Below are 16674 nucleotides of genomic sequence, written 5' to 3'. Positions count from 1 at the left end.
ACTCTAAAAAGTAAAAGCACACAAAAACTGGGGATTTTCTAATAAATAAATTAATAGAAATGTGTAATTAAAGTGAATTTAAACTAAACCGCTCTCTCTCTCTCTCTATACATATATATATATATATTATATATATATATATTATATATATATTTCAAAAGGGGGTATATTACTGAAAAATTGGTTTCAGAAACCCTTTTAACCCTCATGTTGTCTTCCTGTCGACGGAAGAAAAAAACACTAGTTGTTCCTCTCTCAATGTTTCAGTCACTTCTTTCAAAGTTTTGGCTGCTTATTGTTTATACTTTTTTGGGGGTAGTATAAACAGAGACAGAGAGAGACAGAGGGAGAGAGATAGAGAGACAGGGGAGACACAAAGGGAGAGAGACAGAGAGGGGGGAGAGAGACCGAGAGAGAGGAACGTATATGTGCTCACTGCTCAACAGGGGAGATAGAAACAGAGATGCACTTCCTCCTCCACTGTGAAAAATTCTCTTCACTAAGAGACTTACACTTTGGAAAAATAGCAAAAACAAAATAGCAAATTTCCCAAAGTTCACATCAGAAGAGAAGCTGGTAGTCCTCCTAGGAGAAGGGACAGCAGCTCTACTGGCAGCTACATATGGATCTGCCTGCCACAACCTGAGGGACTCACTACTATAAGATTGTACAAATCTGTTAAGTATTATATTGTGTTATATAATTGTTTTGTAATGTATTATGTTGTATGTTTATGACACTGTATAGAATATATGTGACACCTACTGTATGTATTTAATATGTAATGTGTACTATATATTACAGCATTTGCTGTAAACTGCTTTTGCAACGTTTTCTTTGTTCATGCCAATAAAATAAATGTTATTGAATTGAGAGAGAGACAGGGAGAGAGAGAGAGAGAGAGAGACAGGGAGGGAGAGAGAGAGGGAGACAGGGAGGGAGAGAGGGAGAGACAGGGAGAGAGAGAGGGAGAGAGAGACAGGGAGGGAGACAGAGAGAGGGAGAGAGAGGGAGGGAGACAGAGAGAGGGAGAGAGAGACAGAGAGATGGAGAGAGGGGGAGACAGAGACAGAGGCAGAGAGAGACAGGGAGGAAGAGAGAGACAGGGAGGGAGACAGAAAGAGGGAGCGAGAGACACAGAGGGAGAGAGAGACAGGGAGGGAGAGAGAGAGAGAGACAGGGAGGGAGAGAGAGACAGAGAGGGAGAGAGAGACAGGGAGGGATACAGAAAGAGGGAGAGAGAGACACAGATGGAGGGAGAGAGAGAGAGGGAGGGAGAGAGAAAGAAAGGGAGGGAGAGAGAGAGAGAGAGACAGGGAGGGAGAGAGAGACAGGGAGGGAGAGAGAGACAGAGAGAGAGAGTCAGAGAGACAGGCTGAGACAGAGAGAGAGACACTTACACTCTAGGCTACATACCTCATCTATCGTTCTTTTTATTGTTCCCTTCTATTTATTAAGCTAATTTACGGTAATACTTTTTAACCTTTCTTCTTCTTTTTCTAGCAGCTATTTTAATTTTTACAACTGCCGGCTCTTCCTTCAGCTCCTCCCCTCACATGCTGTCTTAGGGTTAGAAAACAGAAAAGGCAACAAGTGTAACTAGTAGACGCTTTCTCTTTCCTCTGTGAAGGAGATAACAATCTATCCTCCTTCACCTCTCATGGCTCCAATTCTGTTCCTGTTGTTATTTCTCTCTGAAGCAGCTTCAGGTAAATATCAGCTTTTATTGTGAAAAGTTTGATCTAACGTTCGTTAGACATTAAATGTTTTATCGTCATGGGCGTAAATATCGTCTCACACATTTCTCAAGAGCAGTTATTGACTGGGACACAAATAATACAGCTGATGTTGTACTTGTATGTGTTGTGTGTAGTTGGTGAACTCCAGTAAGTAGTCTGGAAATCAGTTTTATTCTCTCTAAACATCAGATGAAGTGATTCTTCTCTCTAATACAGATAATGCTGAACTAAGTCTCAGCGAGCTAAACTTTTTCCTCACTTCGACGAGACTGTTAATGAAACATTTAGCTAACTTTCACTAATCTAGTGTCCGCCCGGACGGCTAGATAGCTAACATAGCTAACATTAGGTATGTTAGCTAACATTAGCTATCGGTAGCTTAACGTAGCTAACTAGCCGTCCGGGCGGACACTAGATAGTAAAAGTTAAAAGCAGCTAAATGTTTAATTCACACACTTATCGTAGCAATGAAAACCCATTACTAACGTCAGATGGGTGATTACTTTGATCAGTTCATGTTCTGTCAACAGTGTAACGTTGCTAACGTTAGCATTAGAGCACGGTGGGTGGGGTTAGCAGGCTAGCTAGCTACCAAACAAGCTAGGTAACCTAACGTTATTATCACTAACATAGCGGACCCATGGAGAAATACCACGGTTACATTTTTATACATGACTACTTTATGAACTAAGCATCATATATATTAGAGAAAAGAATCACTTTATCTGATGTTTAAAGTAAATAAATAGACTTGCGGCCTACTTCCTGAAGTTCCCCCGGAGTTATGGGTGTCAGTCATAGACAGTATAATGGAACACCAGATCCCGTCTCTGGACGTACTTTTTTTTTTTTTTTTTTTTTTTGCTTTCAAAAAACTTTATTATTCCAGTAGAAAAACATATAAACATTGAAAACATTAAATAAATACATACATACAAACAAACATGGAAAAGTGGCACATGGAGTTTATATCAAAGAGGTTTAAGGGCATTGTAGATGTTCAGAGTCCGGATGGCTTTCTAATACGTCAGTCCTTTTAAAGTTTCAAAATATAATTTCATGTCATTTTTAAATTGGTGAATATTCGGTTTTCTTTTTGACCATTTACATTTATGGATATAAAATTTCCCAAATAAAATTAAAAGATTTAAAATGAAAACATGGCATTTATTCAAATAATTTCCTTCATAGTAAAAGATAATGTCTTTGCTTTGCAACTTTATCTTAGAGTCACACGATACATAAAATACATCCTCCACATCAATCCAGAACAATCTGACATAAAAAAATTCACAAAACAAATGTGCAGGATTCAGAAAGTTCAGGTTTATATTTGTTTAAAATGTGGTTTGTTGGGTAGATGCAATGGACAATTTTGAAAAATACTTCCTTAACTTTATTAATAACAACATATTTATTATAATAGGTCCAAATCAAATTCCAATTGATATTCCCAAAGTGGTTATTCCAATAATGTTTGCATCGAGCAACTGTGGGGCAATGTGTCAAATGTCTAAAATATCTATTATTGCACTTTTTATCCTTTGTGTCAATGCCATTTAATAAGACATATGTTCTAAATGTTGACTGATCATTTGACACATTACTACTCTGCAGCAGTCTTATATAACCCGTGGGTATAGCATCAAACACTATGCTATACTCTCTTGCAATTATTGGAATATTAAACTTCATTAAGAATTCTGAATATGTAAGTAAGTGACCATTGTCATTAATCAGCTGGGATATCAATAAAATGTTGTTTTGGACCCAATTGGGATAAAATATTGACTTGTTCTTATACTTTACATCTTTATTATTCGATAGCACATGTTTGTGGGGTGAAAAATTGTGTTTCTAAATAAGAAGCCAACATAAAAGAGCTTGCTTATGAAAGTTAGATAGCTGAATAGGGATTTTATCAATATCAAAATTGCACTTTAATAAAAATTCAATACCACCAACTTTTTGAAAAATAAAGTTTGGAATAAAATACCACATTTTATCTTTATTTTTTATATAATGTTTAATCCAGTTCACCTTGAAAATTATATTAGATGTATGGAAGTCAAGAACCTTCAAACCTCTATCAAATGTCTGTTATGGGCAATTCCAGCGAGTCAGGAGAATTTGTGACCTAGACAATTCATTTGAGTGTACAGCAAAAGAGATGACGTCACGCTTTAAGGAACGGGGTTATAAAAACACAACCCTCCAGGAAGCATACAGCAGGGTCAAATCGGCAAATAGGATATCACTTCTACAAAGAAACCCACCTAAGCAAACAAAAGATAGACCCATTTTTGTTTCCACATATAGTACAGAGGCAGACCAGATTAAGAGAATAATAAGAAAAAATTGGGGTATTATTGAAAGTGATGAGGTGCTTGGTCAGCTGTTTCCTGAGCCACCTTTGGTCACTTTCAGGAGATGTCCTACAATTCGAGACAAACTGGTCCGCAGCCATTTGAAACCAGAAGGCCAACAAACTTGGTTGGGATCTAAACCCAAAAGGGTCATATAAATGTCAACACTGTAATCATTGTACAAATGTATTACAGTCTAAAACCTCTGTTGATACTGTATCCCTAAAACTGTTTACTATCAACCACTTCATAAGCTGTAAAACTGTATTTGTTATATACAGACTGGAATGCCCTGAATGTAAAGTGTTCTATCTATATAACATAAATATGCAATTCGCACGGGCAACATGAACTATCCTATGGCGAGGCACTACAGGGAACACCATAATAGTGATCCATCGACCATACAGATCTGTGGAATTGATCCTATTCCATTGTCACTGAGGAAAGGGGACAGACAAAAACAACTAAACCAGAGAGAAAGTTTCTGGATTGATAAACTTCAGGCTACTAGTTATCCAGGCCTGAATGAAGAACTTGATCTCAGTGTTTTTCTCTAAAACCACATTGTTTTAGTTTTATTGGATCTATTTCTATTTGTACTTTTTTACGCATGCATTGTATGTAATCTTGGTGTGCAGTTACAACTATTCTGTTCTATTAATAACCAAGGAGGACCTCTAGTGGTCTTTTTATAATCCTACAACTCTAAACCTACCTTTTGATAAATGGAGGTTTTTGATTGGTTGTGTGAAAGCTTATAAGAAGGTCTCTTCCTGTTTTGGAAATTGTTGACTCCCTGACGAAGGCTTGTATGCCGAAACGCGTCGGAGTTTTTAAAGGTTTATGATAACCAAGCCATAAATAAAGGCTTTGTAATTTTTCTAAAAGAGAGTGCCTTGGAGTTTCCTTATGGTTTCTACATAACATTCAAACCTCCTTGATTGTATGGATTACATAAAGTATTTTTATTTAAATAGTGAGGCTTATTTTTCCATATGAAATTGAATAATGTAGAATCTATTTTCTTAATAAAAGGTTTTGGAACATCTAAGACTTTGGCAGGATAAACTAATCTGGATAATCCTTCAGTTTTGGATAAAAGCATCTGACCTTTGAGTGATAAATCTCTCATGAGCCATCTATCAAATTTATTTTTGACTTTTGGAATGAGAGGTTGAAAGTTGGAATTCATCCTTTCGGTCTGATTTTTACAAATATTAATTCCTAAGTATGTTACTTCCTCTTTAAGAGGAATACCCTCAAATTCTGTTGTATGTATATTGCTCTCTTTGGTGGAAAAAGGGTGAATTTTTTATATTTAATGCCAATATTGAAATTTTAGAGAACACATTAAGACAATCAATAACTTTTTTAACCTGAAATTCATCTTTTAAGAAAATGGCTGTGTCATCAGCTAGCTGGCAGCATTTCATTTCTTTCCCTACAACGTTAATGCCTTGAAAGTTGTCATTGTAAGATGTAGGGCCATCACTTGAATTACTAAGAGAAACGAAAATGGGGCTGCAGGATCTTCTTTTTTTATACCACGGGATATGTTGAATCTATGAGTTGTTCCCCACGAAAAAATAAAGTTTAATGTCGAAGTGGAAAGCAAGAGAATAGTGGCAGCGCCACACCAGTTACAGAACAACATACATCTCAGTGTCAGTCCAAGTTACGCATAATAAGCAGTTTGAACTCACTGATGTAATGCCATTTATTTTATTTATTGAGTGTTGGTAGCTCAGTGAAACTGAGTCCAGCGCGAGGGAGACCTGACTCGGAGGAGGAGAGGTTAGTGAGGCCAGCGTCTCCACGGCAGGTGACAGATCCTCTGTGCTGGGTTGATCAGGACACCCTCATCAATGCAGTGATCAGTGACGATCCTTTCCGACCAATCAGCAGCCTGCAGGTTTTCACGTCACCTTTTCGGCTCGCCTCAGCTCGCTTGGAACCTCGACTGAGGTGGTACTAAATAAAGTACCTGTTAGCAGGTACCAGGGACTTTATTTCGTAATGGAAAACCAAAAAAGCCGAGTAGAGGCGAGTCGAGCAGGTACCATGTAATGGAAAAGCGCCAAAATACAGTCCTAAACTAGTCCTCAGTAACACTTAGTGTAGCAGGTTGATTGGTCGCAATGGTTTCAATCACACTCCCTCTCTCTGGACCAATCAGGAAGTAACTGCATGCTATATATAGAAGTTGATCAGCTTCATGTGTCTCAACAACAGCTGTTGACCTCGTGGTAATAAAGTCTCCTGTGATGTCTCTGCAGTTGGGACAGATCAGTGAAGGTCTCCATCAGGTGAGACTCTACAGAGACCTTCTGCAGGGACACACCTGGAGACAGCTGTTGGAACAACATTACTTCTTATTATTAATAGTAGTTTATTATTGTTTTTCAGATGAGATTGAGGTAACAGTGGACCCTGGAGATGATGTCATTCTACCATGTTGGGCTGCTGATTCCTCCATCATAGTTGTAGTATGGACCAGACCTGACCTGGAGCCATATAACGTTGTCTATTACAGTGATGGACACCTGGATCCAACCTGTCAGCATCCATTCTTTAAGGACAGGGTGGAGCTGGTGGACAGAGATCTGAAGGACCGAAACTTGTCTTTTATTCTGAAGAACGTGAGCAGCATCGACAACGGGACATACGAGTGTCGAGTTGCATTTGGTTCCAGACGGAAAAAGAGAGCCAACATCAACTGTAACCCAATCAGTACCCTCAGAACCATCAGAATCATCCGTCTGCAGGTTAGAGAGCCAGCAGGTGAGTGAGTCTCTCTCAGTGAGTTTTTCTGAGTATCAGGTTGTAGCTGCAGTTTCTAACATCAGAGAGGATGAAAGCTGCTCCACTATCCACACATCTACTGACTCATATGTTTTATTATCTTCAGGTTCAAACAGAGGACACTCCGAGGATGGAAACCCAAAGAATGATGTCCCTGAGGATAGAAACTCCTCTCCTGTAGGCCTCATCGTTGGACTGGCAGCAGGTGTTCTGGTTCTTGTAGCTGCTGCAGTGGCTGGTGTCCTGATGTATAGAAGACGTAAGAACAAGAGATCAGGACAACCTGCTGATGATGATGATGATGATGATGATGATGATGATGATGATGATGATGAAGCATCGGCCGATAACTTCCTCTGACGTCCTCTGGGGTCCCATGACGAGATGGTTGCAGAGAGACAGATTTCCTGTGAATGAACTTTTATCTTTAGAGAAATAGAATATTTACTCAAGTAAAAGTACTGTTGCTAGGGGCGACCTCTAGCTCCCCCAGTAGAGCGTGCGCCCCATGTAGGCTGAGTCCTTGGCAGTGGCCGGGGTTCAAGTCCAACCTGCTGCCCTTTGCTGCATGTCCTCTCTCTCTCTCTCTGTCTCTCTCTCTCTCTCTCTCTCTCTCTCTCTCTCTCTCTCTCTCTCTCTCTCTCTCTCTCTCTCTCTCTCTCTCTCTCTCTCTCTCTCTCTGTCTCTGTCTCTCTCTCTCTCTGTCTCTGTCTCTCTCTCTCTCTGTCTGTCTCTCTCTCTCTCTGTCTCTCTCTCTGTCTGTCTCTCTCTCTCTCTCTCTCTGTCTCCACTGACACTCTGAAATAAAGGGAAAAATCATCTTTAAAAAAGTGCTGTTGCTTTTAAAGAAAAACGTTACTTAACTAAAAGTACTTATACTTGTACCTAGTATGAATTCTTGTTTTTAAGTAAAACAAAGTTAGGCTACTTATTTGATACCTGACAAACATCAGTCAGTTAAAATGTTCTTTAAGAGCCAACACAGAGATGTTCAGACAATATAAACTCAGTAGTAGTACACAGAAATACTTTGCTCCATTAAATGAGCAAATGTAATCTATTACTTCAGCCCAGCTGATATATTACAGCAAGCTTTTAACAGGAAATTATCTTTCTTTATTTGTAAATATCAGCAGACGGAGCACCCACCAGATATCTTCTAATCAGGTGTAGAGAGATCTTCAACATGTCTTCTGTTTGGGTGTTTTTGTAATAATACATTTTATATGGAGGGGATTTTAAATCATTGTTTTCTGCTCGGCCATATAAAGTCTTGTGGTGCCTTCTTTATTCCAGCTAATGATATAATATGCACTTACATTGAATGGTTTAAACTGAGGAGTTGATGACATTGTGAATATTGTTGTTATTGTAATTATGAAATCATCTGATGCAGCTCAGAATATCTCAGGAGAACATAAAGGACGAGTCTGTCTCGAAATAAGACCTTAAACTGGATTTATTATTATCTATGAAGTAGTATTACATGAAGTTTGCCAAAGGAAATGTTATGAAATGTGAACTTTACCAAAGTGATGATCTTTGAAATCAGTTGATAATTATTTAATATGAATGAATGGATGAAATAATAATGATCAGAGACGTGATGGAAGTTGATAACTCAGTTTTAACATTCAGATACCTTAATGCGCTTCAAACTGTTTTATCTTATTTTAATAAATACTTTATTTTGCTACATTTGGATTCAGAGTTGTTACTTTTATATATTAACTTTTCTTAATTTGAACACAGCTGAAGCAGTTCAAAGTATTAAAGCTAATATTGAAGTTCCAGTTGACCTAAAGTAAATGTGTACAAGACGAAGTAATCCTGAGAGACTAAGATCTGATTCTGACAGAATGTTTTTTTCAGTAACATTGTTTTCTCATGTGTCGTATACTAACGTACACTTCCCATTTATATATGGGAAGTGTGTGTATATATATATATATATATATATATATATATATATATATACACACACACACACAACAACCGGTCAAAAGTTTGGGGTCACTTAGAAATTTCCATTCCAGACACAATACCTGCTGAGATCAGTTGTATTGTGTTTTTTAACCAGGGCAGCAGTTTTCAGATTACATTATGTGCTTACATAATTGCAAAATGGTTCTCGACTGTTGTAGAAAGAAGTGGCTGAAGAAATGCTTGAAATTCATGTTTTTTGGTCTAAACGTCATACCCAAATTAAAAGTGGTACAGCTTCCATATACTTTGACACCCAGGGGTGTGCCTGATATCATTGGAAAGGAAACACTCAAGTTGTGTCAGGGTGATTCTAGGCCTTACTGACACAGAGTTACAGAGGCTAGAATGGAGATTTTTTATTTCTGTCCAAGTCATAAATCTGTAAAATTATTAAAATACACTGCTGTAAACACATCTGACAGGTGACAGACAACACAGCATTAGCCACGTCTCAGCTTACTACAGAAAAAAATTCAGAAGCTAAAAGACTCAAAAATGGATTTTATATGAATTCTTTTCTACAAATATGTCTGTGCGTTTTTTTATTTTTATTTGAAAAGTGCAAATAAAAAAGCCAAAAAACTACAAAATACAACACTTCTCAAATACACAAACAAACCCACATAAATCACCTTTCCAATGATATCAGGCACACCCCTGAGTGTCAAAGTATATGGGAGCTGTACCACTTTTAATTTGGGTATGACGTTTAGACCAAAAAGCATGAATTTCAAGTGTTTCTTCAGCCACTTCTTTCTACAACAGTTGCGTTATACCAAAATATTTTTCCCTCATTGCAATGCAAGGGTACGGAGCCCCGGAAGGGTCAATGCGATATTATTTTAGGGGACTACAATTGCGTTCCCTCGCAAAAACCTTTCTTCTTCCATTCCCGAGTAATGGGTCTATTTCACTCAGCTTCAGGACTCTACGAGGACATCTGGTGGTGAAGTTAAGGATAGCATTGTGTCACAAAGAGTTTCACAGTTATTAGCCATGAATGTCTTTAGAGTAAGCCCGAGCCCCGACACTTTTTTAATACGTGGGCCGTTATAACTGACGTTCTCATACAATTCGGAGTTGTTTGAACGGCAGAAATCTGTTTAAAATGACTTTAATGATTAATGCAATAAGAGCGAAGCATGTAAACAGCGCTGTTTGTTTATTCAGAATGGAACGGATCGCAAATGGATCTGAATGAAGAAACGCCTCTCATCACGCTGGGAGAAGTAACAAAAAAGGATGTTGAAGGCTGACTATCATCTTTTCTGCTACGGCGAGCCTGCTTCATGGGTCATCGTCCCCGTTTTATTTTCTGTTATAGGCGACAGCGTGCCGCACTTAATGCACTCAACAAAGCCGACACATGTTGTCACTGCCCACGACTTGTTTAAAATGGTTCCATACCTCCGACTTTCCTCCAAACTTTCTCAAAGGTAATTCTCCTATTTCTGATTATAACCTAGCTTTCTCCCCACCCAATTAGGCTATAGGCCTAGTAAAAAACACAAAAGCTTGATCAAGGGCCCGGCCCGGCTCGGCCCAGGATAGTGGCGGAAAATAACGGCCCGGCCCGAAAGTCTGGCGGGCTCGGGCTCGGGCAGAGAATCTAAACTCTACTTTAGAGTTGAAGATGAATACATTTTGAGTATGAATTCATTGATAAATAAATAATGACATAAATATAAGCCTATATGTGGGAAGCTTGCATAAATATAAATGTAATTGCCTTCTCCGCCAAAAAAATAATCAAACTATAAAGTTAGGATTTTGGTTGTGAACTGTCTTGTGTTTGTAAACAAATACATCAATTTGGGAGGGAAATGAATGAAGAACACATTGCACATTGCACACTCATTTCTGTGATTAAGCCTATGTAGCCTAGAGCAACATTGTCTCCTCAGCCAAATAGGTGAGATAGGCAGTGCAAGGCGCTCTAAACTCTATTTTATAAACTCTCTACTCACTATAAACTAGGCTACTCGCTATGAACTTTCTATTGGCTATACACTTTCTTACTGGCTATAATAATCTCTCTATTCACTAACTCTCCTGACTCTGTTGACTCTCTACTGCAACAACCCCAGCCCCGTGTCGCGCTGCTCACGCAGCTTTTGAATTGAACCTCGAAGCAGTGACGTGGGTGTGTGTGAAACGAAGCTTCGGACGTCACTGGTCACGTGATTATCTCCAAACGAATCGAGCTCCGATACAAAGCTTCATTCCTAATTGGTTCATGTTTCCGATACAAGCCTCGAAGCAGAGGGTTCACGGGTAACATCACTAGTTTCGCTAAGTCGTAGCTCGTGTCCGTTTAATTTCTATGATTGCATCAAATTAGACAAATAACATTTTCTTTATTAGACTATAAACAAACACGTACAGCTTTAACATATTTAGACAACTTCTAAATTAGAAACTGCATAATTTGCCACAATATACCCAAAATGTAGGCTGACACTATAAACTTAAAACCATCCATCCATCCATCTTCGTCCGCTTATCCGGTGTCGGGTCGCGGGGGGAGCAGCTCCAGCAGGGGACCCCAAACTTCCCTTTCCCGAGCAACATTAACCAGCTCCGACTGGGGATCCGGCGTTCCCAGGCCAGGTTGGAGATATAATCCCTCCACCTAGTCCTGGGTCTTCCCCGAGGCCTCCTCCCAGCTGGACGTGCCTGGAACACCTCCCTAGGGAGGCGCCCAGGGGGCATCCTTACCAGATGCCCGAACCACCTCAACTGGCTCCTTTCGACGCAAAGGAGCAGCGGCTCTACTCCGAGCTCCTCACGGATGAGTGAGCTTCTCACCCTATCTCTAAGGGAGACGCCAGCCACCCTCCTGAGGAAACCCATTTCAGCCGCTTGTACCCTGGATCTCGTTCTTTCGGTCATGACCCAGCCTTCATGACCATAGGTGAGGGTAGGAACGAAACTGACCGGTAGATCGAGAGCTTTGCCTTCTGGCTAAGCTCTCTTTTCGTCCAACGGTGCGATAGATTGAATGCAATACCGCACCCGCTGCGCCCGATTCTCCGACCAATCTCCCGCTCCATTGTCCCTCACTCGCGAACACAACCCCAAGATACTTGAACTCCTTCACTTGGGGTAAGGACTCATTCCCTACCTGGAGAAGGCATTCCATCGGTTTCCTGCTGAGAACCATGGCCTCAGATTTAGAGGTGCTGATCCTCATCCCAACCGCTTCACACTCGGTTGCGAACCGATCCAGTGAGTGCTGAAGGTCGCAGGCCGATGATGCCATCAGGACCACATCATCTGCAAAGAGCAGCGATGAGATCCCCAGCCCACCAAACTGCAACCCCTCCCCACCCCGACTACGCCTCGATATCCTGTCCATAAATACTACAAACAGGATTGGTGACAAAGCGCAGCCCTGGCAGAGGCCAACCCTCACCTGAAAAGAGTCCGACTTACTACCGAGAACCCGGACACAGCTCTCGCTTTGGTTGTACAGAGATTGGATGGCCCTGAGAAGAGACCCCCTCACCCCATACTCCCGCAGCACCTCCCACAGTATCTCCCGGGGACCCGGTCATACGCCTTCTCCAAATCCACAAAACACATGTAGACCGGTTGGGCATACTCCCAGGCTCCCTCCAGGATCCTTGCGAGAGTGAAGAGCTGGTCCGTTGTTCCACGACCAGGGACGGAATCCGCATTGTTCCTCCTCAACCCGAGGTTCGACTATTGGCGAACCCTCCTTTCCAGCACCTTGGAGTAGACTTTACCAGGGAGGCTGAGAAGTGTGATACCCCTATAATTGGCACACACCCTCTGGTCCCCCTTTTTAAAAAGGGGAACCACCACCCCAGTCTGCCACTCCTTTGGCACCGTCCCAGACTTCCACGCAATGTTGAAAAGGCGTGTCAACCAGGACAGCCCCTCCACACCCAGAGCCTTGAGCATTTCTGGACGGATCTCATCAATCCCCGGGCTTTGCCACTGTGTAGTTGTTTGACTACATCAGTGACTTCCGCCTGGGAAATCGGCGACAATCCCCCATTATCCTCCAGCTCTGCCTCTAACATAGAGGGGTATTAGTCGGATTCAGGAGTTCTGCAAAGTGCTCCTTCCACCGCCCCTATTACCTCCTCAGTTGAGGTCAACAGTGTCCCATCCTTACTGTACACAGCTTGGATGGTTCCCCGCTCCCCCTCCTGAGGTGGCGAACAGTTTTCCAGAAGCACTTTGGTGCCGACCGAAAGTCCTTCTCCATGTCTTCTCCAAACTTCTCCCACACCCGCTGCTTTGCCTCTTTCACGGCAGAGGCTGCAGCCCTTCGGGCCCGTCGGTGCCCTGCAACTGCCTCCGGAGTCCTCCGGGATAACATATCCCGGAAAGACTCCTTCTTCAGTCGGACGGCTTCCCTGACCACCGTTGTCCACCACGGTGTTCGTGGGTTACCGCCCCTTGAGGCACCTAAGACCCTAAGACCACAGCTCCTCGCTGCAGCTTCAGCAATGGAAACTTTGAACATTGTCCACTCGGGTTCAATGCCCCCAGCCTCCACAGGGATGCACGAAAAGCTCCGCCCGGAGGTGTGAGTTGAAAGTCTGTTGGACAGGGGCCTCCTCCAGACGTTCCCAATTTACCCGCACTACACGTTTGGGCTTACCAGGTCTGTCCAGAGTCTTCCCCCACCCCCTGACCCAACTCACCACCAGATGGTGATCGGTTGACAGCTCTGCCCCTCTCTTCACCCGAGTGTCCAAAACATACGGCCTCAGATCAGATGAAACGATTATGAAATCGATCATTGACCTTCGGCCTAGGGTGCTCTGGTACCAGGTACACTTATGAGCATCCCTATGTTCGAACATGGTGTTTGTTATAGACAATCCATGACTAGCACAGAAGTCCAACAACAAACAACCACTCTGGTTTAGATCAGGGAGGCCGTTCCTCCCAATCACGCCTCTCCAGGTGTCTCCATCATTGCCCACGTGTGCGTTGAAGTCCCCCAGCAGAACAATGGAGTCCCCCACTGGAGCCCCATGCAGGACTCCAGTCAAGTTCTCCAAACTTAAAACCGAATATACTAATAATTGTTATAAGATTTACCATTTTATCTAATTTAAAATCAAATACAATGACATTAGATCCCAATTGTGTTACAGTAGATGCCATGCTACCAAGTTGTAGACTTAGACACTTTTACCAACCTGGACATGAAGCTTAATTAGACAGCAGGCTGTTATTATTATTATTATTATTATTATTATTATTATTGTTATTATTACTACTACTATAAGAATGTAATGCCATATAAGGGCATCGCCTTTAGTCAGACAAAACCCTCAGAGATCAGAAGGCAATACATTCATTTGCCCTTTATTTAAGTTTAACTTTTTTATGTGTCATTTGTGGCTGATTAGAAGAAAACTGCCGAAAACTAACCAAGGATGCTGAACGGCTCCGAAATGGCGGCGGAGTCATTAGGTTTCCATTAAAGTCAATGGGCCTCATTCACCAACCGTTCTTACGAAGAAATGTGTTCTTAAACCCTTCTTACGCACTTTTCTGGCATTCACTAATGTTTTCTTAACTTGGATTTGTTCTTAGCTAAGAACAAAATCTACGAACACTGAAAAGCATTTGAGTGATGACAATTTGCTCCAAATAATTGGTTAAAGCATTTTATTTAATTATACAATCGTTTACAATGATAGTATTGTACTGTAATGTATTTCTGATCATTTGTTGAAAGGAAAAAATCATTATGTAGAAACACACTAACACTGCAATTTACATCAGCAATTAAACTGATTAAATCCTGCGTTATTTGGTGATTGATCGCTATTTATAGGGCCGAAATGCAGTGGTAGAATGTAACAAAGTACAAATTCGTCCTAACTGTACTTAAGTACATTTTTCACGTATCTGTAGACTTTTACTTTGTTACATTTTGCAGCAATTATCTATACTTTCTACTTCACTACATTTCTACAATGTTCCGTTACATTTTCTGATCAGTTTCCCCCCAAAACGTCTTCCTGACCGTCCCACGTTTGTCTCACCAGTAAAGTTTGGTTGCCGTAGATACTGTATATATGGATTGCCGTAGATACTGTATATATGGGTTACCGTAGATACTGTATATATGGGTTGCCGTAGATACTGTATATATGGGTTACCGTAGATACTGTATATATGGGTTGCCGTAGATACTGTATATATGGGTTGCCGTAGATACTGTATATATGGGGCACCGCCGATCCAAGCTGGCTCTGGTGCTCCAGAGCCCGGGCGCAGCGCTGCTGACCCTCGGTAATACAGCCTCCGGTAAAAGTGAAAATGAAAATGTTTGTTTTTATTATTCCCGTTTTTAAATCAAAGTTGCTATATTTATTTCTCTCCACAGCGTCGTTTACTCCTCCGCCAGGCTGTGTAAGACGCGTTCATATCTTATTTATTTGGCTGGACCTCTTCACATCTCCCCAGCGCTGCTTCACACACTTTATTTGCTTACTTGCATGGTTAAAGAAAATAAAACTGTCTTAAAATACATCCATGAATAAAACCAACCGCATTCTGATTCTAACAACACATTTCCGTTTTATGCTGGTTAGGATAGGAACTTTAAAAAAAAAAGCCAGGCCTTGTTTGTGGTAGTGGACACCTTCTACTTTTACTAAAGTAAATATGTCTCTTGTTATTTGTACTTTTATTTAAGTACTGAGATTCAGTACTTCCTCCACCGCGGCTCCGACAATCTCCGACAACCTGTTTCCCAGGAGGTGCACAGGAAGTGTCATGTCCTTATATGGGAATTTTTGGGGCGTTTTCTTATGCTAATTAGGAACAACTGGCACGCGCTTTCAGTTACGAAGACGTGGGATTCATCAATCCTAAGAACACAGGTGCGAACAAATCTGCTGTTTAAGAACACGTCATGAATCCGACGTAAACTTTTCTTAGGAACCTTCTTAAGAACATATTTAAGAGAAGACTTAGGAAGATATTGGTGAATGAGGCCCATTGTGTGTATTTCCACCGGTTGCAGAACATCTCCGTCCCGACTCCGTCAGTCCGCAGCAGATACGCAGAGCTTCTGTTGTTGCCGGACGCCGGAGAGCTGCGCAGCAATTCAGCACACGGCAGATAGTGCGGGACAGGAAGTTGAGCAAACAGCCACCCACAAATAGCCTATAAACAAAGCATCAGGCTGTCTTTGAGATTTCACAAGAATACCATAATTCCTCCGTTCAATTAGGCCTAAAACACCAAGAGTCACACAGACCTTTAACAACTCAGCCACAACACACTGGGAATAGCATTTCTTACCTTAACACACAACCACAGAGGCCTGGGCTCAGCTTCCTTTGCTGTTCTTCGTCCAGAAATCCAAGAAGTGGATGGGCGATGACCTGTCTTAATCCAAGATGTGATAAAGGGAATTGGGTCAAAACTCTCTAATGGGGGTCTATTAATGTCCAGAAAAAGCAGGGTAGTTATTCCAGACAGCCTTTACAGTATTGAAACTAATCGCCACACACATCTGATGGTGAATATCTGTCCAATTTTCAAAATCTGCATCTTTAGATCTGCAGCTGCTTCCTCAAGCAATGTCACATTCTTTGCAGACTGGTGGTACAGAGAATAAGCTTGGTAATGGAAAAACTCGAAATGATTACATCCAGAATCATGGCCAGCCAATTCAAGGCGATGGGCAGAGCAATGTATGGACTGGATGTTTGGAAAGTCACTCTTAAGCCTCGCAATGTCTCCAGTGTTTTTGCCAGTGAGAACTGAAGCTC

The 16674-nt window shown here is 41.4% G+C and overlaps 2 protein-coding genes across 2 annotated transcripts in view; one reads left to right on the top strand and one right to left on the bottom strand.

Annotated features, from left to right (window-relative positions):
- Window positions 1-16674, bottom strand: part of LOC114546119 (high affinity immunoglobulin gamma Fc receptor I-like) — a 136842-nt gene that overhangs the window by 29115 nt on the left and 91053 nt on the right. The window lies entirely within an intron of this gene.
- Window positions 1399-7424, top strand: LOC114574106 (CD276 antigen homolog). Its single transcript, XM_028606430.1, has 3 exons — window positions 1399-1709; window positions 6515-6889; window positions 7017-7424. The coding sequence occupies exons 1-3, from the start codon at window positions 1661-1663 to the stop codon at window positions 7268-7270; spliced, it is 678 nt and encodes a 225-aa protein (XP_028462231.1). The 5' UTR covers window positions 1399-1660; the 3' UTR covers window positions 7271-7424.

The sequence above is a fragment of the Perca flavescens genome, chromosome 19, assembly GCF_004354835.1.
Source record: "Perca flavescens isolate YP-PL-M2 chromosome 19, PFLA_1.0, whole genome shotgun sequence".
Taxonomy (NCBI): Eukaryota; Metazoa; Chordata; class Actinopteri; order Perciformes; family Percidae; genus Perca; species Perca flavescens.
Note: the sequence above shows the minus strand (reverse complement) of the source record. Positions and strands in the feature narration are given on the sequence as shown.